The 23,623-nt window shown below is 46.5% G+C and overlaps 1 protein-coding gene across 3 annotated transcripts in view; it reads left to right on the top strand.

Moving 5' to 3' along the window:
• Positions 1-23,623, top strand: part of ARHGAP27 (Rho GTPase activating protein 27) — a 60,614-nt gene that overhangs the window by 6,783 nt on the left and 30,208 nt on the right. For all 3 annotated transcript variants that reach the window (XM_035134996.2, XM_060282318.1, XM_060282319.1), the window contains exon 2: positions 1,788-2,597. In XM_035134996.2, coding sequence (XP_034990887.2) covers positions 1,830-2,597 — 768 coding nt within the window. In that variant the 5' untranslated portion in view covers positions 1,788-1,829. The remainder of the gene's footprint in view (positions 1-1,787; positions 2,598-23,623) is intronic.

Genomic DNA, 23,623 nt, shown 5'->3' with positions numbered 1-23,623 from the left:
TTGCATGCATTTAACTTGATAGGTGTATTTTTATATGCAATTTTGCCCCAGTATGCATTTTGTTGCAAGCAGTTCTAATAGAATGTGTTTTTGTTTATTATTTCTTCCTATATACATAAAAATGTAACACTGTCATCATGCAGCCCCAACTAGAGGATTCTTAGTGTCACAAAGAGGTGGTTTGCAACAACGGCAGAAGTATGTGTAAAGCAGGGATGGAAGAAACAGAAAAACGGCAGTTGTAAACAATGGTAGAGGTTTGAGTAAAGCACTCTCGAATATCCGGGGACTCCACATCCTTCATTTCACATGAAGCAACTGGGGGAATGGAATAGGGGAGAAATTTGAGTACGGCAAGAAGAGAGAGACACTGAAAGGAGAAGAAGTGGCCATTTTAAACAACAGTAGAGGTAATAATAATAATAATAATAATAATAATAATATTTTATTTATACCCCGCCCTCCCCAGTCAAAACTGGGCTCAGGGCAGCTAACACCAATAAAATTACAATAAGACATAAAAGAAAAGAAAAGAATTAAAATACAGATTAAAATACAATATTAAAATTTAAAATGTAGCCTCATTTTAAGTAGTCCATAAATCAAAACCATGAGGGAGGAAAACAGAGGAGTCAGACTGAATCCAACCCAAAGGCCAGGCGGAACAGCTCTGTCTTGCAGGCCCTGCGGAAAGATGACAAATCCCGGAGGGCCCTGGTCTCCTGTGAAAAAGCGTTCCACCAAGTCGGGGCCAGTACTGAAAAGGCCCTGGCCCTAGTTGAGACCAATCTAACCACCTTATGGAATAAAGCAGGGGTGAACTGAAATTGAAAGGGGAAACTGGCAAACTGGTTTGAGAGAGTGACCAGGGGGTGACACTGAGGGTGGAAAAGTGGCTGCTTAAAACAATATTTAGGTACAGCAAGAATGGAGTTGAGAAATGTTCTGTTGTGTTAGTTTTTTGGTGTTAGCTCCACTATTTCTTGTTAAAACTGGTTAGGAATGAATTTAGAAAAGATGCTCAGGGCCGGCTCTACATAGACCCCCGGTGGCGCAGTGCACCATGGCGGGGGGCTGGTAAACTGGGCACTGGCCTGGCAAGGAGGGTGCCGCGTGGCAAAGCCGCGTGGAAACCAATTGCACCCTGCGAGGGCGGGGCGGGCGGCGGAGCGATCTCCGCCCCTCAGCACCAGGGCGCGCGATCTGCTCAAGACGGCCCTGAAGATGCTCTGCATAAACCTCTCTCTCTGGCTAACATAAGCAAAATCATTGGGCAAAAGAAAGGCTGGCCCTGTACCTTTTGCCCTCCCCTCATGTTTTGCCGCCTGAGGCAGAAAAAACCCACAAGCACCTCTCCCCATCCCAGGCAGTAAAAATACAATCTTCATATCTTTAAAAACTAACAATTTGGTGCCCTTTACAGCAACCCAAACCTAGTGCCTGGGGCAGCCACTTCACTCTGCCTAACGGTAGGGCCTGTCCTGACAGAAACTAAGTGAATTTACCCTACATTTGCCTCTTACACGAGTTGCAGGATTCTGCAGGTATCTGAAGAAGTGTGCATGCACACGAAAGCTCATATCAAAATAAAAACTTAGTTGGTCTTTAAGGTGCTACTGAAGGAATTTTTTTATTTTGCTTCGACTCAGACCAACACGGCTACCTACCTGTAACTAGGATTCTGCTTGTTACAGAACTCTTTCTTTTGCCCACCCCCTTTTTTAATGGCTAAAAAAAGGCCTACCTATCTCAACCCATGCCACAGACCTTTCCTTCTTCCTTTTCAGAAAGAAGAAGTTGCTCCGAGGAAGCCACTTTAGGGCACAAGAATGGATTCCCTGGGTGGCAAGGAGGAGAGATACGTCTTGGTGGAATACCCCTTTGAGTACACCGCTAAGGATGGGCAGCTGATTTCAATACAGCCCAACGAGAGATACATGCTTCTGAGGCGAACCAATGACCACTGGTGGCACGTGAGGAAGAACAAAGAAGCCCGGCCTTTTTACATCCCAGCAAAATATGTCAAGGAGCTGGGCCCTGTGACCCACACCATGCCACCCTCCGAGGAGCTGCCCCCCACAACCATGCTGGAAAATGCCAACTTAGAGACCTCTATCGGGGTCAGCCAGGAGCCGGCGGCGGAGTACGAGTACCGGTTTGTCAGTGCCGTCCCAGTGTGTGAGGTAGATGCAGAGAAAGCTGCCTTTCCTTCCCTGCGGTGCTCGATCTCCTCAGGGGTCGAGACGACGATCCCCTTTGACGTTGGCGGGAAAGCTCCGTCCCCCATTTCCGGAGCAAGCAGAGCCGCTCTTTCTGCCCTCAGCGCATCTCACGGTTCCCTGCAGCCTCGCGATGCAACAGGTTCCGATTCTTCCCCAGTGGGCTACAGCCATTCCTCTGAACACATAAGGTCTACGGTGTCCCTGGATGACTTGGCGAAATTCGCGACGCCCCCCGGCCAGGCGGGTGTTGGGAACTTGCACAAAGCTGCCTCGTGGAGTCCTGCTCACCCGCTCCCTAAGAGCAACTCCGAAACCTTCCACAAAGCAACGCAGGAAAAGGTGGAGGAGCATACGCCAGAGCCCTGTGCCAGACAGGTATGTTGTTTGTTGTTGTTTAGTCATGTCCGACTCTTCGTGACCCCATGGACCAGAGCACGCCAGGCACTCCTGTCTTGCACTGCCTCCCGCAGTTTGGTCAGACTCATATTCGTAGCTTCGAGAACACTGTCCAACCATCTCGTCCTCTGTTGTCCCCTTCTCCTTGTGCCCTCCATCTTTCCCAACATCAGGGTCTTCTCCAGGGAGTCTTCTCTTCTCATGAGGTGGCCAAAGTATTGGAGCCTCAGCTTCAGGATCTGTCCTTCCAGTGAGCACTCAGGGCTGATTTCCTTCAGAATGGATAGGTTTGATCTTCTTGCAGTCCATGGGACTCTCAAGAGCAGGCATCCCCAAAGTGCGGCCCTCCAGATGTTTTGGCCTACAACTCCCATGATCCCTAGCTAACAGGACCAGTGGTTGGGGAAGATGGGTATTGTAGTCCAAAACATCTGGAGGGCCGAAGTTTGGGGATGCCTGCTCAAGAATCTCCTCCAGCACCATAATTCAAAAGCATCAATTTTTTAGACAGGTATGGGATTTGCTTAAACATTTGCCAGATGGAATGGGATTTGCTTAAAAAATATCCGCTTTAATCATGTGGAGGTCCCCATTTTTTGTTGTTGGGCTAACACCATGCACTCCCTGTTTCTCTGACTCTCCCGGTTGAGAGGCAGCCTTTTCTAGGTAAGCCACACATTCTCTGTGCAATAATTTTTATTCGTTTTCAATTACAATACCGTAACCCAATAAAAGCCACATTGTCAATACCAAATTTTAATTCCAAATTACAATACAATTAATAATGCCAATTGTTCAGATGCCAAGTTATATTATTTTGTTGGCCCCCTGTGTGCTAGAATTGATGATTTGATCATTTACTTTAACTCTGCATTCCAAAAACCTATAAATTCCAATTATACACCAGTCAGAATAACACACCCTTACTTATGTTATAACCCTTACTTACGTTATAACACACCCAGCTGCAGTTATAACAACTTCCATTCACATTAACACATCAAATAATTTACAGTCCTACAGGTAAAGCCTTCAAACTCTCTCTTTGCTCTTATGTGTGGCTATTACTGTCCATGATATTTCGTCCTGTCCTTGTACTGTATTATGTCTATCTTTTATCAGTTGTTGTCCATCATACCTTGGGCAGAGCTAGCATTCCATTGCTGGTAAGCCACACATTCTGACATTCTGCCTTCAGGTGGGAAGGAGCTGACTTGGGTTCCTTGAAGGATTGCCACTCTGCACATGCTCAGAGTCACCTCTTTTTTGAACACTGTGGTAGCAAAAAGAGGGATGCAGGTGGTGCTGTGGGTTAAACCACAGAGCCTAGGGCTTGCCGATCAGAAGGTCTGCGGTTCGAATTCCTGCGACGGGGTGAGCTCCCGTTGCTCGGTCCCAGCTCCTGCCAACCTAGCAGTTCGAAAGCAAGTCAAAGTGCAAGTAGATAAATAGGTACCGCTCCAAGCGGGAAGGTAAACGGCATTTCCGTGTGCTGATCTGGTTCGCCAGAAGCGGCTTTGTCATGCTGGCCACATGACCTGGAAGCTGTACGCCGGCTCCCTCGGCCAATAAAGCGAGATGAGCGCCGCAACCCCAGAGTCGGTCACGACTGGGCCTAATGGTCAGGGGTCCCTTTACCTTATGGTAGCAAAAGAAGCTCTGGGGCCAAACCCTGACTCTAGTTAACCCTGCCATCGGCACTCTTCCTCCGATGCACATTACCCAGGCTCCTCCAGCGATATAATGTTCCAGATGTAGAAAAATGTTATAGCATAGCCCTTTCTAACGTATGTAGATCAGAGAGCTTGTGTGTGGAATGAAACAAACTGCTTGAACACGGGGAAGTAGCCTGTTAGAGAGAAGGGTTCTTCCTTCTCTCTTGATATGTGACTTTTCTGTGTGCAGGAATTGATGGAGGTGGATGGGGCACAGCAGGGCAGTCTGCGGCTGCATTTGGCCTGTGAGAGTGTTTTCCCCAAACCACATCCACTAGCCCTACCCCAAACATCATACGTGATGTCAGGTGTGGAGCAGGTAGAGTTGCAGCTGGATCAGCTGATTACCCACCTGATCCCTGCAGAAAGCAGGACCAAACTGATCAGCTGATATGCAGGGAGCTGAATCCTGCTTGATCACTATCTCCCTCTCACCCTTTATGGGCCAGCTTTGACAGGTGGGCGGGGCACCCTACCTGTCAATCACCAGATGTCATTATGATGTCATGTGATTGACAGTTGGCGGGCCCCACCCACCCACCAAAGTAGGCCTGCAGAAGTGAGGTGGGGGAAGAGAAATAAAGATCTGGCCCCCTAGGCCAAAAGGATTTTCCACCTTTGGGCTACAGCTGCAGAAAAGCAAGACCATGTGATTTATCTGCATGTGCAGAGTTGCCAATTTATTCCCAGAGATAAGTTCCTGTGCAACTTAAAAGCACAACTGGAACAAATGCAGCTTTCCCTGTCTCCTCCGCTCTGCGGTGTGGAAAAGGTCTCTTTGCCGAATCTCTCCCTTTTGATGCAGCATGGAAAGGCAGAGTGTGTTGTCAGGAAAAGCCTCTGGCAAGTTGGGACCTCATTCCAGTGATAAGAAGTGAGCGCGCTTCTTTCAAAGCCTGCAAAAACCTACCAGGCAGAGCTGCCAAAGAGTTCCCCTTCTTCCAGCAAATCTCGGGTAGATACAATCATGTATATCCAGCACCTGGTGAACTAACAAGGCTGTTTGTTCTCATGGTTGTAGCATGAAGTATTTTCGATTCCCATTTTTCCATGGCGATACAAGCAAACAGGGGGTTGGGAAGTCAGGCCTGCTTCAGGTTCCCCATTGCGTAAGGGAGAAGTAAAGCAGGCCAGCTGAAGTTCATGTGTATGAGAAATGATAATACATAACTTCGATACAAATCCATGCAGGCTGCAAGTAGCATGCCCACTGAAATATACTCGGAGTCGAGAGTGAATTTCATGCTCTTTATTCAGCTCATAGTCATCAAGGAGAAGAAGAGAAGAATAGCTCTTTTCCCAAAACCATCTGCTTATATACCTTATTTACACAATGGGCCTTGCGTGATTGGCTACTTCAGGGCTACACCTGTGGGCCAATCAGGTTGCAGATTCACTTCTGCCAGCCGCCTGATTGGCTGCTCCTGCAGGCCAATCAGGTTGCGGGTTCACTTCCACCTGGAGTTGGATTGGGTAGCTCCTGCGGACCAATCAGACTGCTGATTCTGAATCCTATTGTTCTAAGATGGGAAGAAATGGGTGGGAAGAAATGAAGCAGAGAGGGCGTGTGTTCTGTGTCCCATTGGTGCAGTGGGGACGACACTTGCTACTTCCTGCTTCTTCTGATAGGAAAAGCTTCTTCCTCGTGCCGCCTCCTCGAGAGGTCAAGAGGGTGGCAACACAAGAACGAGGCCTTCTATGCAGTGGCTCCCCGTCTGTGGAATGCTCTCCCCAGCGAAGTTTGCCTGTCACCTTCATTATACACCTTCAGGCGGCAGGCAACAATGTTCCTTTTTAAGCAGGCCTTTTGTTGTTTTGATTGACATCCTATGCCCTTTTAAAATGGGGGGGGAGTATTGGGTTGTTGTTGTTGTTGTTTTGATTATGTATTTTGTGGTTTTATATTATGATTTTATTCTGCAAACCACCCTGAGACATGTATACGGGGCAGTATATAAATATAGGGCAGTATATAAATCCTAAGGATGCAGGTGGCGCTGTGGGTCAAACCACAGAGCCTAGGGCTTGCTGATCAGAAGGTCGGCAGTTCGAATCCCTGCAATGGGGTGAGCTCCTGTTGCTTGGTCCCAGCTCCTGCCTACCTAGCAGTTCGAAAGCACATCAAAGTGCAAGTAGATAAATAGGTACCGCTCCAAGCGGGAAGGTAAACGGCATTTCCATGTGCTGCTCTGGTTCGCCAGAAGCGACTTTGTCATGCTGGCCACATGACCTGGAAGCTATACGCCGGCTCCCTTGGCTAAGAATGCGAGATGAGCGCCGCAATGCCAGAGTCGGTCACGACTGGACCTAATGGTCAGAGGTCCCTTTACCTTTATATAAATTCTACAAATAGATACAGTGGTACCTCAGGTTACGTACTTAATTGGTTCTGGAGGTCTGTTCTTAACCTGAAACCATTCTTAACCTGAGGTACCACTAATGGGGACTCCCACTGCTGCTGCCGCTGCCCCGCCAGCATGCAATTTCTGTTCTCATCCTAAGGTAAAGTTCTTAACCTGAGGTACTACTTCCGGGTTAGCGGAGTCTGTAACCCAAAGTGTTTGTAACCCGAGGTGTTTGTAACCCGAGGTACCATTGTAAATGAATTAGTTTGCCTTTAAATGTGATCTGCAACAAATTTATCCCCCATCCTCAGTCTTTCAGCTCTGATCTGACCAATCAAATTGATAGTTGAATAGACTTCTTTCTTCGTCACTTTTCTGTTCTAGACTTTGTTGCTGCTTTGGTGTATTTAAGACAAATGTTCATTAATCACACGAGGAGCCCCACCCCTGCAATTTGGAATCTATGTGCTGTTCAACATCTGGAAGGCAAAGCAGGCAGAAATGCAACAGGTGCATCTCCCCATCATTATATTTCTATGCTGAGCCCTTTGAATTGCTGTCTATTAGGACTCTCTTTCATTGGAGGTTTTTAAACAGAGGCTGGATGGTCATCTTGTTGGGGACTCTTTAGCTGTGATTCCTGCATTGCAGGGGGTTGGACTAGATGACCCTCGGGACCCTTCCATCTCTGTAAGTCTGTGATCCTATGAAACAGCTGCAAATAGCTTCTCCAGTAAGTGAGGGGGTAACAACTGTAGAAAAACAGGAAACTAAATGTGCTAAACTGTAGCAAAATTGGAAACGAAACATGTGGAACTGTAGCAAAATAGGAAATCAAACATGCTAAAAATGCTTGAAATGGATCCGTTCCTCCTGCAAACTCAGAGGAACCAGCAGGTGGCAGCACCTCCCTAAAGCTTGATTAACTGATGGGCCGAAGAAAATGGGCCGAAAGAACATCTTAAGAAGACCACAGGTGGGAGATACCATTTTTGCATGTTCCCCCACATAAATAATAATTCCAGCAAACAGAAAAAGAAAAATAGCACATTAAGTAAAAAACTTCTAATATTTGTCTGCTGTGTCAGTTTTCTTTTGGAGTGTTTTTTTCAAAAAGAGAATTAAAAGGTTTTTTAAAAAATTATTTAAATATGTAATTTCCCCCATCTGCTCTGAAAAGTGGTAGAGTCCACTTTCCCACCTCATCCTGTGACAGGTACAGACCAGATCTCAGGAAAGGCAGCACCTGTGAGCATGTGAGGCCTGTGCTTCCTTTGAAGAGTGATCCTGCCTGCGTGGAGGTCTTCATATTTGGAGTGTCCTGTGTGACTTGCGGGTGACTCAGTCGTTCAGCAAATGTTTGCCTGCAGAGACAGAACAAGGTAGCTCTAATTTAAGTAATGACTCATGCACAGTCAGAATGACAGCTCGCCCAGCTGGTTCCTTACTCTTCAGCCGGAGAGGCCATGGAGCCACTTGGCAGTGCGTCATTTAATTAATTGTAACCCGAGCTCGTTAAGAGTTCAGCTTAGACGAGTATTTATACTGGGGCAGGGGGAGAAATGTAGCCATATGCATATCATATCCCACTGAATAGGCAGATCTCACCTGTGCTGTCTAGGCTCCCCACCTACCAGTAGATGAGGGGGAAATTTTGGTTCAGACATTAAAGTGAATCTACTTCATTCACAATACGTTGACCAAAACACAGCTATCCTTCAAAGTTTGCATTTATCCCCTTTTTTTGATGCACTTCTCCAACCAAATGATGTGTACAAAAATGTGAATGTTTGGGGGAAGTGTGCATATCTATATACATAAAAATGCATTATGTTAGGGGAAATTGCTTTCAAAAGTATGAAGATTTGGATAAATTTGCACTAAAACGCCGGCAAATGTGAGGACTTGAATATATATACTGATTATTTATATATATATATATATATATATATATATATATATATATATATATATATAACAAACTGGCATGAAAATGTGGAGAATTGAAGAGTGGAAAAATGAGAAACTGAAATTGAGCGATCTCGTCCACCCCTAGAAATGTAATAGATTCCAGGGCAAAGGATGTTATTTCCCAGCAGTTTTAAGGCTCCATGCTTCTCTTTTTATAAAATCGCCCAACAAACCCCCTCGCCTTGAGGTGTCACCGTTTTCTCTAGTGAGGCTCCTGTGCCTTTCGCAGCTGTGTGCTAGGCAGAAATCCAACAGGAGAAGCTTCCCCTGTTCAGTTTAAATGTGTGCCTATCGTCCAGGTTTTCAGAGGCACAGGAGACCTGCCAGAAACCCCTCCAGATATTTGGGTGCAAGCTTCCAGGGTTGAGTTATGTTATCACCCTGCCTTTACTATTTTAGCCGTCGGTCTGCAGTGGCACCTTGGTTTATGTAACTCTCCCCTGGCACCTTGGTTTATGTAATCTGTTCTGCTTTGCCTTGCTATAAATAACAGGGCGAAGTGGGGGACGGTGCATGCCAGAGGCCACACCCTGGGGCAGTGGCCAGAACTGAACAAACTGACAGGCCTGTTGCAGATGCCAAACAACACTCCCACTTGGGTGCTTGTCCCTGGGAGAGGGACTCTGGAAGGCTGTCCATAGGACCCCCCTGACAGTGCAGCCGGAGAAGCAGGGAAAGCTGCCGCCACTTTTTCTCCTGAAATAAACGATAAATTGCAAGAACTCAGGCCAAAAGAAGATGGATTTCAAATAAATCTTCACAAGGTTTTATTGATGTGATGCGGAGTTTAAATGGGAATCAATCCCAATGTTGAAGGCAAATAAAGGTAAATTCCAGTAAAAATCAGGACAAGGCCCTGTTTCGACTATTCATCGTCAGCTGGAATATTGAGACAGTTGAAATGAATCTTAGAATAATTCTCCTTATAATAAAAATTCATTCAGATCTCTAAACATATTCCAGCTGACGAAGAATAGTCGAAACAGGGCCTTGTCCTGATTTTTACTGGAATTTACCTTTATTTGCCTTCAACATTGGGATTGATTCCCATTTAAACTCCGCATCACATCAATAAAACCTTGTGGAGATTTATTTGAAATCCATCTTCTTTTGGCCTGAGTTCTTGCAATTTATCGTTTATTTCTGGACTTTCCCAAGAACTCCAATTTCTACTGCCACTTTTTCTCCTGACTTAATCTATTTATTAGCTGGAAAATGACAAACGTTCATTTTGGGGAGGTTATTTTCGGACGGATCACCTCGACTGATAAATAGATGCAAATCAGCCTTGCTTGCTTGTTTGTTTCACTTGTGACCTGCCCAGTCCCAAAGATTCTGGACAGATGACCACCGAAATCAAAGCGGTGAACTGCAAATTGAGAACTAGCCGAACAGCTTATGGAATCATAGAATTGTAGAGCTGGAAGGGAGCCCGAGGGTCATCTAGTCCAACCCCCCTGCAATGCAGGGATCTCTGCCTATGCGACTTTGGTTCTAAAACTGCAGGCAGCACCACCTGAATGCCAGCACCACCTCCTAGTGGTATAAAACCTGCTCCTGAAGCAGGAGGTAAATAAAAGCTCGGTTCCTAAGCATGAGATCCTAAGATACACCCCACTCACCTAAAGCCTCAGTCCCAGCAGGGGTGGACTTTGGTAACATGGTGCCCTGAGGACAAAATTAGGTAACCCCCCCCCCCTGAAAAAAATGTATTTATTATTTTCACAATATTTCATTTTGGTACACTTTCTTTTTATGGATCTTCTCAGTAGGTAGCTGTATAAGTAGAGATGATGATGATGGTGCCCTCCCTTAGCTCGGCACCCTGTGCAAGGGAACTGCCCCTACTGCCCTATAATAATTTAATAATAATAATTTATTATTTATATCCCGCCCATCTCGCTGGGTTTCCCCAGCTCCTCTGGGCGGCTCCCAACAGACTATTAATATTAATAATAATAAAAGCGATAAAACATCAAACATTAAAAACTTCCCTAAACAGGGCTGCCTTCAGATGTCTTCTAAAAGTCAGGTAGTTTTTTATTTCCTTGACATCTGATGGGAGGGCGTTCCACAGGGCGGGCGCCACTACCGAGAAGGCCCTTTGCCTGGCTCCCTGCAACCTCACTTCTCGCAAGGAGGGAACCGCCAGAAGGCCCTCGGAGCTGGACCTCAGTGTCCGGGCTGAGTGATAGGGGTGGAGACGCCCCTTCAGGTATACTGGGCTGAGGCCATTGAGGGCTTCAAAGGTCAGCACCTACACTTGGTATTGTGCTCAGAAACGTACTGGGAGCCAACATAGCTCTAGCATTGTTCCCAGGCTAGAATAGGAATAGGGCATTACCCCTGAGCAGCAGGTCTGAAAAGAAGAAAGTATTGAGAGGGTAGTGGCAGCTGGAGAACTTCTAAATAGGAGCAGGGAGCTGATGGTCAAATTGCGAACCAGGCTCTGTGCATGCATGTGTGCTAATGTTTTCCAAGCAGTATGCGCAACAACATTGCCACATAGTGTGCAAGCTTGAACTGTGCATTCCACACATGCACACTAATGCCCCATGGTATTTACCACTGTTGTTTCTAATACATGACTTCATGGGTTGCTGTGTGAGGGACTACAAGGTGCCTGTTTCTGCTTCCTCCAGAAATACTCCACCACAGGGTCCTTTGAGCTAGGATGCTGATGGAGCCTTGTTCAGTGAGAACTGTCTTTGCACCCACTTCCCCATGTAGCTTCTTGGTATAAGGCCATCTCTTACGTTTCTGACCATTAGTCCAACTATTTCAGTACTGTATTGCCTGCAGTGACTGGCAGCAGGTCTCCAACGTTTCAGAGAGGGGTCTCTCCCGGGAGCCCTACCTAAAGAAGCCAGAAATCAAAACCTGAGACGTCTGCATGCAGACATGTGCACCGTATCTTCCAGTAGAAGGCTCTGTTGTCTGTTCTGCTACTGCACCAGCTTCTAACCCTGGTTTATAAGGCTACAAGTCCACCAGCTCCTAACCCTGGTTTATAAGGCTACAAGTCCACCAGCTTCTAACCCTGGTTTATAAGGCTACAAGTCCACCAGCTTCTAACCCTGGTTTATAAGGCTACAAGTCCACCAGCTTCTAACCCTGGTTTATAAGGCTACAAGTCCACCAGCTTCTAACCCTGGTTTATAAGGCTACAAGTCCACCAGCTTCTAACCCTGGTTTATAAGGCTACAAGTCCACCAGCTTCTAACCCTGGTTTATAAGGCTACAAGTCTGGGTAGGTGGGGGAGGAAATCCTGTGCCTTTAACAACTGCTCGATCTACAGGAAGTGGAGCGTTTCATAGCATGTTGATGACAGTAGATCAAGCTGCTTTTCAAGGCGAGGAGCAAGAGCCAGGAGCAGAAGTTGGCAACCCTGCTGACCTGTCTCAGCGGCTTTGCCCAGAGGACCTGAATTTATTAAATCTGAAGTTGGCATGATAGTGGTGTGTGTGTGTGCTTGTGTGCATGCACATGTTTGAAATTAATCATATTGTTATGAATCTGGGGGTGCAAGACACCCTAGATTCCAGATCGTGCTAGTGGTAGAATTTAATTTAGGTTCGGAGTATTAAAGGCAGGAAATAGCCAGAGTCATTTGTATTTAGGGTAGACCCAAGTGCATATTTGAGCTGTGCCAGACCTTGCTAATCCTTTAATGAAGCCAAGTGTTGGGGCTAATTAAGTCAGGACTAGCCTCGGTAATTGGTCTTTAGCGATCAAAAGAAACTCGCCTTAGAGAAGTGGGGGCCCTTTAACTGGAGAGATAAAAGCCAAGAGCTCAGAGAAAGGGAGGGAAGCAATATGGACAGGAGCTTAGTGGAGAGTTTTAAGAGTTATGCGACTGAGTTATCAAGCAGTGGGGCTGGAGAGAGAGGCAGAAAAATGGCTGGGATGTGTTTTAATGCAATACTGCACTTATGGAGGAGGCAGAACCTCTTGGGCAGGCATCCCCAAACTTCGGCCCTCCAGATGTTTTGGACTACAATTCCCATCTTCCCCAACCACTGGTCCTGTTAGCTAGGGATCATGGGAGTTGTAGGCCAAAACATCTGGAGGGCTGCAGTTTGGGGATGCCTGCTCTTGGGGTATGACTGCTATGTGGAACCTTAGGCTCAGGTTGTATAAATAAACCATATATCATAAAGACGCTGCAATCTCCACTGTGCCTCATTTCCCCAAAGAAATCCTGGAATCTCGCACTGGTGTGGGGATTGAGGTGTAGCAATATATACACTCTGCCATTAAAATGAAGGAGGAGATTATATTGGGGGATGATGCAAATGATAATTAAAATGATCAGGATGGAAGGGTTGTCTTCCTTAATTTTTAAATAAAAATGCCTTGTGTTTTCAAACAAGCAGAAATGTAGTGGAAGGATGCAAAGATTTAAAAGGTAATCAGTAGCTTTTGCACCTAGAGCTGTGCGTTGAAATTTACAGGTTTCAAACTAATGAGGTCTTAGGAATTTTGTTGCCCTGAGATGCATAGTTGTCGTATGGAATATATATCATCACAGGAAGTGGAAAGGGCCATTAGAACGGTTTGATTTGTTGTCGCTTACAGACCAGTCCTATGCGTGTTCACAGTCTCGTCAATTCAAAACTGATTTACTCTCAAGCTGATGTGCAAAGGATTTCAGCCTGATCTTATGCAATGTTAGGTGCACTTAATTTATTTTCGTGGGCCTTGGTCCATCTCCCTTGGCATAGGATGGGGCTGTTAAAAGAGCTTGAGGAATGCATGAGATACGTCTGTTGGAGACTGCTAGCAATGATTACAGTGCATCTTTTTAAGCACTTGGTGAAAATAATTGCCACAGGATGTTGTGAGAGTTACTTGCCTCAACCAGGAGGTGGGTGTTCCTAGATTTGTAAAGATGCTGTCATTCGTCAGCAAGGTAGACTTTGCATTCAGTGGAGCTTAGGCTAAGGTTACCAGATTTTTTTCAATAAATCCGGGGACACTTTTCAACTTCCTACTAAATAGATGGGTTTTGTCAGGGGACTGATTTTTTTAAAATTTCAAAATGACCAAAATAATAAAATAAAAATGTTCTCCTTAGTTTCTGGAGAAACCTTGAAGGTGTGCTGAAATGTAGAGGGTGGCAGGGATGGTTGCTAGCCAAATTCATGCACCCGAGTCCACTGGGGCCTGGGGATTGAGCCTGCTCTGCATTTTTAAGTGCACTGACCTGATTCATACTTCCCAGATGGGGGAATGCAGTTATCACTGGGTCTTTTTGCTTCTGTGGGCTTTGCAATACAGTTCTCTGCTCCCCAAAAAAAGGGGGGAGGAGGGGAAAAAAGTACCAAGATACATTAAAAATGTGTATTTTGGGATAAATGTAGTTTTAGAATGTATGTTTTCGGGATTTTTAACGAAAAATCTCCATTTCTATTCTGCTTTTCATTCTAAACTAATTCCAAAGCAGATTGCCACAGAAATGATTGACTTATGATTGAATATGTGCAATGCTGGGGGGGGGGTTACACATTCACTCTTTCATACTTTAAAAAAAAATTATAAAAATTGCAAAATTTTAAAAATGCAAGTGACAACCTTTGATTGGGGAATATTCCCCCCTCCCAGTCCCAGAGCTGCAGCTGACTGCTGTGCGCTTAGTAGTGAAATAGTGCACTTTGCATATTCTCAGAGTTGCTCCTCCTGTTACCGTGCTTTGTATCTTGAAAGGCTGAATGAAAAACAGCGTCGCCCTGGTGGATCCTGGCCTCCAGGGGAGGGTTATTACAGCAAAAACAACAACAACAACAACATGCCCCTGCTTGGAAGCCACATCCTGTCTTGTGGTAGTTCTGCCTTCCAGCCACGGATTCTCTACGGGTGATTCAGTGGCAGAGGAGGAGTCCAGGGGCCAAATGAGGCAAGGAGAGGGTTAAAACCAGGGAGGCCTCGCCCCTTTTCTCTTATGCAAATGACCCGTTTGCTTTACCTGTCCTAGCAGGGCGGGGTGGGGCTGTTTGCTGAAAAATCCAGCTAAGCAAAGTGACCAGTGTGGCTGAAGGCCTAAGGTAGCGATTTCTTTGCTCCTGGGGTAAGTAGAAATTTGTAAGAAATCTCCCTGTGTCCATTTCACATTGCTTATCAGAGTTTTTGAGCAGGTGCTTCCCACCAAAAGTGTAGCCATGAGACTTCTCTGTTAATGAAGCTGGGGGCTTGGGCAGGTTCACAACCGCAGTATTGCCTGTAAAACAGGTCCTTTCCTCTGCAGTTTGTAGTGGAGATTTTGCAATTTTGCAAGTGGCATTTAGAGGCATTTAGCTGTTTGTCTCAGTAAGGCAGTGAGTGGTGTTGCCTGGCAGATCTCATTGGGAACTTCCGGCTGAAGGTTTCCAGGAGAGCAGCCGTAGTGTGTTAAGTCTGGTGGCATCAAATAAAACACTTGTTTTTGTCCCATGTGGCCAAAAGCAATCTTTCGAGCTTCTCTTGTGCTGTTTGCGACCCACCTGAATGCTGTCAATTTGAGGGTAGAGCAAAGGTGAGGAATCTTACCGGTGCAGTTTGCAGCTACCGTGTTTCTCCGAAAATAAGACACCGTCTTATATTCATTTTTCCTAAAAAAAACAAACAAACCCCACAGTGGCTTATTTTCAGAGGATGTCTTATTTTTTATTACGCGTCCAGCCTTGCCTTTTTCTTGGGGCCCTCCAGAACTGCGCCTATCACTATGTCTCATTTTCGGGGTAAGGCTTATATTGCGCAAATGCTTAGAAATCCTGCTATGGCTTATTTTATGGGTATGTCTTCTTTTCGGAGAAACAGGGTACCTTATAAACTAATACAGTATACAGGTTTGATTTGTTTAGCCCTCCGTATCATCTCATACTATATTTCTGTAACTCAACCTGTCAGCCGGATGGGAAGCTGTGTTTTTTTGTGGTTACATGGGAAAATTTGAATAAACAAACAGAAACACCACATACTGATAATACAGAAATCAGGCTTAAGTAGAGAGATGTGACAGTGACAATCTTATGCACACTCAACTTGTTAAGCCTGTTAGTCTCTCCTCCCCTTACTTCTTCTAAGAAAACATGCAAATGGTTGCACTGTGAATCGCCTGTTTTACTTTGAGTTTTCTTGGGCAAGAGCCCACTTTGCGAAGTGTCCCATGAAGGCATCCTGTTAAGATGGAAGAGGGTTGTTGATGGATTGCAGTGCCTATAGATGCTTTAAGCATAGAGGTATTCAGGCGAGGGTGGGAGAGATGGACAGTTTGGTTGTCTTGAGCAGGCATCCCCAAACTTCGGCCCTCCAGATGTTTTGGACTACAATTCCCATCATCCCTGACCACTGGTCCTGTTAGCTAGGGATCATGGGAGTTGTAGTCCAAAACATCTGGAGGGCCGCAGTTTGGGGATGCCTGGTCGTGAAGTACCAGCATGTGACGAGTTGCTTTTTTATGTGGATTCTCGAGTTTACCACTTGGTTTCGCTAGCCAGCACCTCCTGTCCTGCCCTCAGCACGCTGCTTCTTGGGAATGTTAAAATTCAGGTTTGTTGCAGCGGGTGCCGCAGAGTTCTTGTTGGTCTCTGATTTAATTTCTTGTGCATAACTGCTTTGCAAAACACACCCAGTGATCTAATACTTCACGGGCCGCCTGCAAACACGTCAAGGTCAGAGTAACTGTGAGGAGGGTGTGTTCAGTTTTCTAACTACCCAGTAAAGTTTCTTCCTCTCTTTTAATAAAGTACCCTGTGGCTCAGAGGGTTGGCCAAGGAGGAATGTGGCCCCGAAAGATGCAATAAATCCACTTAAAAAATAAAAACGGACTTCTTGTGGTTAGAAAAGTGATAGGAACAGGAACTGATAAATTTGTGGGAGGAACGAACGTGTAATAGAAAGATGTGTGAACAAATGGGGTTGCGTGTTCATTGCCTTATAACCTCAGCCCTGAACAAATGCTTGATAAAGACCAGACCTAGGCTTCATATGCATTATGCCTTTAACGCACACTCGAAGTACATCCCCCCCCTCAAAGAATTCTGGGTACTGTGGTTCCTGAAGGGTTTCTGGGAATTCTAACTACAGTGCCCAGAATCTTTTGAGGGAAAGAATGTGCTTTGAAAGTATAGTGTGTACACAGCCTAACCCAGGCATCCCCAAACTGCGGCCCTCCAGATGTTTTGGCCTACAACTCCCATGATCCCTAGCTAACAGGACCAGTGGTCAGGGATGATGGGAATTGTAGTCCAAAACATCTGGAGGGCCAAAGTTTGGGGATGCCTGGCCTAACCTCTGCAGAAGCTACTAATACATTAATACAAACTATGTTGTCCATTCATTTGCTTTGCTAAAATTACGCCTCCCTGGAATACCTGTTTTTGAAGTGGGAGAGAGCATCCTCTGTGCATGTGCAGAGTGCATTTCACACTGAATAACTGTTGGAATGTAGGGCTCACAGGTAAAAAAAACGTAGGATTTGCAGAGGGACTGAATCCTTGGCACTTCCCTCCATGATCTGTGCATGGCCCCAGGAGCTCAGAGGAGGAAGTCTTGATGAGTGGCTATGAAACTGTCAGAGGAGCACATTAGGTAGGACTTAACGCCCCTGTTGTCACAGCAACTGATCTATCCCACAAACCTCAACAGGAAACCTGCAAAAGGCAATCGGCGAGGGTTCTTGTTTTGTGCACTGCGTTGTGTTGCTCCTTCCCTCGTGATTGGCCAGTGGTTGAGAAAGTGAATTGTCCCTTTCCCGCCCACCCTCAGCCATTTTCTCCCCATTAAGGCGCTGCGTCTGGGTTCTGTGACATACCTTCTTGGCTTGCGTTGGCAATGGGCGACTGGGTCCCCAAATCGTTTTCCCGGCGCAAATCACGTCGTCCGCCCGACCTTTCCAAGGTATGGTGATGTGGGAAAGGTAGATAGTTACTAAGTCAAGAGTGCTGCTTAGAGCTTGTTTTTGAGGTGGTGCAGAACTTGACTTGTACTCCGTGGGCTGGGGCTGGAAATATGTGGATGTCTTAGGGCAGGCATCCCCAAACTCGGCCCTCCAGATGTTTTGGGACTACAATTCCCAGCATCCCTGACCACTGGTCCTGCTAGCTAGGGATGATGTTAGTTGTAGTCCCAAAACATCTGGAGGGCCGAGTTTGGGGATGCCAGTGTTGGGGCCTCTGGGCATGTGCAGAGTGTTCTCTCTCTCTCTCTCTCTCTCTCTCTCTCTCTCTCTCTCTCTCTCTTGAATAGCTGCAGTGGGTCACTTGTATATCTGGGGCTAGCGGTATGAGATTCCTAGGGAAGTTCATGCACGCCTTTTAGAAAGTAGTCAGGAAAATTACGCCTCCCTGGAAAACTTTAGGCTGCAGCCCCATATCTAGTCATAAGCCCCACTGAGCTAGCTTGCTTCCAAGCAGACTTGTGGAGCTTTGCACCTTTGGACAAGGAAAAGCCTTTTCAGGATCTGAACTTTGCTCAGGCAATTTAGAGCTGTTTGGGGTTTGCTCTCCCTCCTCCTACTCCTCCTCCTCCCCACATTGGCAAGACTGAGACAGGAAGGGGAAGTAAAAATGCCAAAGGTCTAAATTTATTCAGGGGCAAGAAAGTGGGAGCTATTATGATAAATAATAATAATTTATTATTTATACCCTGCCCATCTGGATCAGTTTCCCCAGCCACTCTGGGCGGCTTCCAACAGAAGTGTTAAAATACAATAATCTATTAAACATTAAAAGCTTCCCTAAATATTATCCGAATATTTCTGTGGTGCCCTAATAATACTGCCCCCTGCAACAAGACTGAAGACTACCAGACATTCTAATCCAACCCCCAAAGGACACAATACATAAATCAGCCTTTTACAGCCTGTTTAAAAGAGACCAGAGATGGGGCTTGTGTGCTATCGCTTGGAATTGAGTGCCATAATGAGGGGAGGGGGGCAGCTTTTTATTTGCTGGTGCTATACTCCAAAGAGCAGTTTGGAGGGCTGCAATGACCCATTTGCGGTCTAAAGAGCGAGTCAGTCTGGCTGGAGTCACGGCCACAATTACCTGGAATGAGTGTGCATGAGATTGCAACTGTTTGGATTGTACTGAGGTCTTCAAGCAGTTTGCACGACTGTTTGCCGGCTACTAAAAATATTTGAAGTGACGCTTTTCCTGCATTCCAAGAGCTTCATGCAGTTTCTTCGTGATCTTTAATACAGACCAGTAATGTAGGCCGGCCTTGACCATAAAGTGGGGTTTCTATATCTTTTGAATGCTAGATTCTGAGCACAGGGTCCTGCCTTCATTCATGTCCTCCTTGTGGACTTCCCAGAAGCATCTGGTTGACCTCTCTTGGAGACAGGGTGCTGGCCTAAGGGAGAGACGGTGGCGTCATCGCAGCAGTCCTGTTTTGCTCTCCATGTTCAGGCCTGCAAAGATCCAGTTGCCACAAACGACTTGAAAGTGGCCCTGGTGGTGTTTTATGCTGAAGAGAGCACAAAATAGGTTTTCTCCGCCTCCGCCCATGTCTGCTGTTGGGGGTGAAATCTGGCGCTTCCACTTCCTTCCTTAAACTCAGCCAGGCCTTGCCAGGGCACGGCTGCAGAATTGCATTCAGTTGTAGAATATCCAGAGGCATGACCCCCTCGCTATCATCAGGTCACCGTTTCTCCTCCAAATCTGGCTCTGAAGTTTTGCAGAGAAGGAACATTCTACCCCGTGCCCATATTTCAGGTCCAGATTGGTTGAGAATGGAGGGTCATTTCTTATTCTGTTACTATTTTCAGGTGGGATTCCATCGCTTGCCAGCAAATTCAAGTTGTGCAATTCAAGGCCTTGTGCAGCAAATTCGTTCCCCCCCCCCCCAAATATTGGATTATTTTTGCAATAGGGAAGGTGGTGAGAAAATGTCACGAGAAGCGTGGGTTAATACTTGCACCGGCCTCTCGGAGTGAATATTTGTTCAATAGCCCAGGTTGTCTAATCTCCCTGCAAACAGATTGGGGTGAGTGCTCAATAAACAGGTTGTCTGGAAGTGCCTTGAGACCAGTGGCTTGTCTAAGGATAGCTGCCTCCTAGTTCACGACTGAAAGAGATTTGACCCAAAGACAGCTGAGTCTGTGTGCTGGCTTTGTGTTGTGTAGGGTGAATTGTGGCTGGGGGAACCCGGCCAGATGGGCGGGGTATAAATAATAAATTATTATTATTATTATTATTATTATTGTGAGAGACCCCAAAAGCTTGGACTGATACCGTATTCTCTCCCCAGCATGCTCTCTGCCTCGGTAGTTCCTCTTGGCTGAGTTGAGTTTTGCAACCTGGGATCTATTTATGTCCTCAGCCCTCGGCAGTCGCCTGCCCAAGAATAAAGCAGCCACTTTCCCCATCCGCTCAAAGACTCTTGTCTGCATGCCTGTTTCTGTTGTAAGCTCTTAGCATCTTTGTGAGCCAACACCCACTGGCTCTGAGCGTGCCCAACTCGGCTCAAGGAGGATCCCCGTCTGAACTGTTGAACTTTGTCCATGCTTGGATGACCTCTCAGCTCTGCCTTTCATGTTGACTGTTTCTGGGAGCATCGGAAACTACCATTGTAGTTACACCCTTAACCCATACTTCTATAGAGCCTGGGATTTGACTTTTCCGGTTGGAAGCTGCCATTTCCCTTATCACCCCTGGTTTCATTCCCCACATCCATTCACATGTCTTTCTCTTCCTCCTGGACGTGTCTTACCTTTACAGTCATACCTCGGTTTAAGTATGCCTCGGTTTCGAGTATTTTCAGTTTAAGTGCTCCACAGACCCATCTGGAACGGATTAATCCACTTTCCATTACTTTCAATGGGAAAGTTCGCTTCAGGTTAAGTACGCTTCAGGTTAAGTATGGACTTCCAGAACCAATTACAGTGGAAACTCGGTTTATGAACACCTCGGTTTATGAATTTTCGGTTTATGAACGCTGCAGACACATCTGGAACGGATTAATCCACTTTCCATTACTTTCAATGGGAAAGTTCGCTTCAGGTTAAGTACGCTTCAGGTTAAGTATGGACTTCCAGAACCAATTACAGTGGAACCTCGGTTTATGAACACCTCGGTTTATGAATTTTCGGTTTATGAACGCTGCAGACACATCTGGAACGGATTAATTCACTTTCCATTACTTTCAATGGGAAAGTTCGCTTCAGTTTATGAACGCTTCAGTTTATGAACAGACTTCCGGAACCAATTACACCCATGCTTCGGGTTAAGTACGCTTCAGTTTGAGTACTCCGCAGACACATCTGGAACGGATTAATTCACTTTCCATTACTTTCAATTGGAAAGTTCGCTTCAGTTTATGAACGCTTCAGTTTATGAACAGACTTCCGGAACCAATTGTGTTCATAAACCGAGGTACCACTGTACATTCATACCTTGGGTTAAGTACGCTTCAGGTTGAGTACTCCGCGGACCCGTCTGGAACAGATTAATCCACTTTCCATTACTTTCAATGGGAAAGTTTGCTTCAGGTTAAGTACGCTTCATGTTAAGTACAGACTTCCAGAACCAACTGTGTTTGTAAACCGAGGTACCACTGTACTTCTAAATTTGTAGGGCAGTGTCTGCTTTTTATTTATTTTTCTGCAACATTTAACACTGTCACATACCCTTTTCATGAATATATGCATTTTTACGGACCCTTTACCTGGTACATGCAGTTTTGTGCCCGTTACTAGGCTGTAGAAGTGTGAAATTTGGACAAGTGTGAAATTTGAAGGGTGCCTGTCATTTGGAAAGTGCAAGTTAGGGTGGTTTGCCTTCAAATGTGAACTGCATTGAATCTCTTCCCCCTTATGCACATCTTGCCAGCGTGTTTTTTTTTTTGGCTATGTGCACATTGGCCGCTTGAAACAGAGTGAGGTCACAGAGCGGGCGGAGATACCTTCCCCTGATGCCTGCTTGGTAGTTGGGATGTGGGTGGTGCTGTGGTCTAAACCACTGAGCCTCTTGGGCTTGCCGATCAGAAGGTCAGTGGTTCAAATCCCCGCGACGGGGGGAGCTCCCATTGCTCTGTCCCAGCTCCTGCCAACCTAGACGTTTGAAAGCACGCAAGTAGATAAATAGGTACTGCTGTGGCGGGAAGATAAACAGCGTTTCCGTGCACTCTGGTTTCCATCAGGGTGTCCTGTTGCGCCCGAAGCGGTTTAGTCATGCTGGCCACATGACCTGGAAAGCTGTCTGTGGACAACGGCCGGTTCCCTCGGCCTGAAAGCGAGATGAGCACCGCAACCCCAGAGTCGTTCACGACTGGACCTAACGGTCGGGTACCTTTACCTTTAACCATCTAGGGATCCTTTGCCTTTACCTTTTTTTACCTACTTGGTTTCCCTGTGCCAAACTCCAAGGGAAACACCACAGCTTTTCCTATGAATGAGAAAAAATAGATTCACAAATAGATCAGTGCAGTATCATAAGTGCAGATGTGCCTTAGTAATGCAGGTCTTTATTCTATGTCTGATTCCCAAAGCCGCAAAGCTGCAAATGAGTTAAATCTGGCTAAATTTCTAGCTTTTCTTCCTAGAATCATAGAATTGTAGAGCATGAGAGAACGCGGGGGGGGGTGTCTTCTAGTCCAATCCCCTGCAGTCTAGGAATCCTGCGCACAGCCACCTCTGAGTGGGCTTGAACCACCAACCTTCTGGTTAACAGCCAGACACACTCTTTCAGAAGATGTCAAGTCTAGCCTCAGTTTCTGTGCTCGACCTTGAAGGCAAGCTGCTCATTTGGGAAGCCATCCTGTTGAGAGGGAATGGTCTGTTTCTGCCTGGATAGCTCAGCCGGTAGAGTATGAGACTCTTAAATCTCAGAGTCGTGGGTTCGAGCCCCACGTTGGGCAAAAGATTCCTGCAGTGCAGGGCATCGTGGTGTCCCTTCCAGTTCCACAATTCTGTGGATGTCGGTGTGCAGTTGGTCCACTGCTTCCTCCTGTGAGTGTGGGGAGCAGCACTCCTTATTTGCACATGGGTAACCAAGGTCTAAGGGACCCAGGTGGCGCTATGGGTTAAACCACAGAGTCTAGGGCTTGCTGATCAGAAGGTTGGCGGTTTGAATCCCTGCAACGGGGTGAGCTCCCGTTGCTCGGTCCCAGCTCCTGCCCACCTAGCAGTTTGAAAGCACATCAAAGTGCAAGTAGATAAATAGGGACCGCTCCGGCGGGAAGGTAAACGCCGTTTCTGTGCGCTGCTCTGGTTTGCCAGAAGCAGCTTTGTCATGCTGGCCACATGACCCGGAAGCTGTCTGCGGGCAAACGCCGGCTCCCTCGGCCTATAGAGCGAGATGAGCGCCGCAACCCCAGAGTCGGACACGACTGGACCTGATGGTCTAGTAGCAACTTGTGCACAGAGGAAGCTGAGTGAGGATGTGTGAGCAGAGGTGCCAATTGGAAGCTGCAGAATGAACTCATTATTCAAAGCGGGCAGGGAGGGAGGTATCACTGCTTGAGCATGCCGACAAACAACTTTCTCTCAGCTGAGAAGCAGCTGGCTGTATAGTTTTGCAGTGATGACTGAAACTCAGCAATGCATCTCGTATAATGATCAAGGCTGAGTCCTGGCACAGAATAGCAGGTCCCACAGCTAGGCTCTGATTCACTTAGTGCAGCTCAGCACTTGCTCAGAGGCACTCTTTGCCCCTGTTGCACATGTTCGGGGACTCAGGCTTGACACCAGCAAACAGGCTCTGGGGTGAGGCCTTCAATCAAATGGGACTCCCGAGTCACAGGTGCCCTGGTTGAGCCTTTGGGCAGCTCCCAGGGTCCTGGCAGGGCTCATCACTGACGAATCATAGAATTGTAGGCTGGGAAGGGACCCTGGGGGGTCATCAACCCCCTGCAATGACATCTGCCCTGGGCCTGCGTTCCAATTTCTTTATCTTTTCCTGGCTGGATCTAGGCACCCTTTTAATCTCCCTCGTTACCCCTGTCTCAGTGTTGCTGCTCTGGGGCGTCAATGGAAAATGCAAATGATGGCTAGGC

The sequence above is a fragment of the Zootoca vivipara genome, chromosome 13, assembly GCF_963506605.1.
Source record: "Zootoca vivipara chromosome 13, rZooViv1.1, whole genome shotgun sequence".
NCBI classification, from domain to species: domain Eukaryota; kingdom Metazoa; phylum Chordata; class Lepidosauria; order Squamata; family Lacertidae; genus Zootoca; species Zootoca vivipara.
Note: the sequence above shows the minus strand (reverse complement) of the source record. Positions and strands in the feature narration are given on the sequence as shown.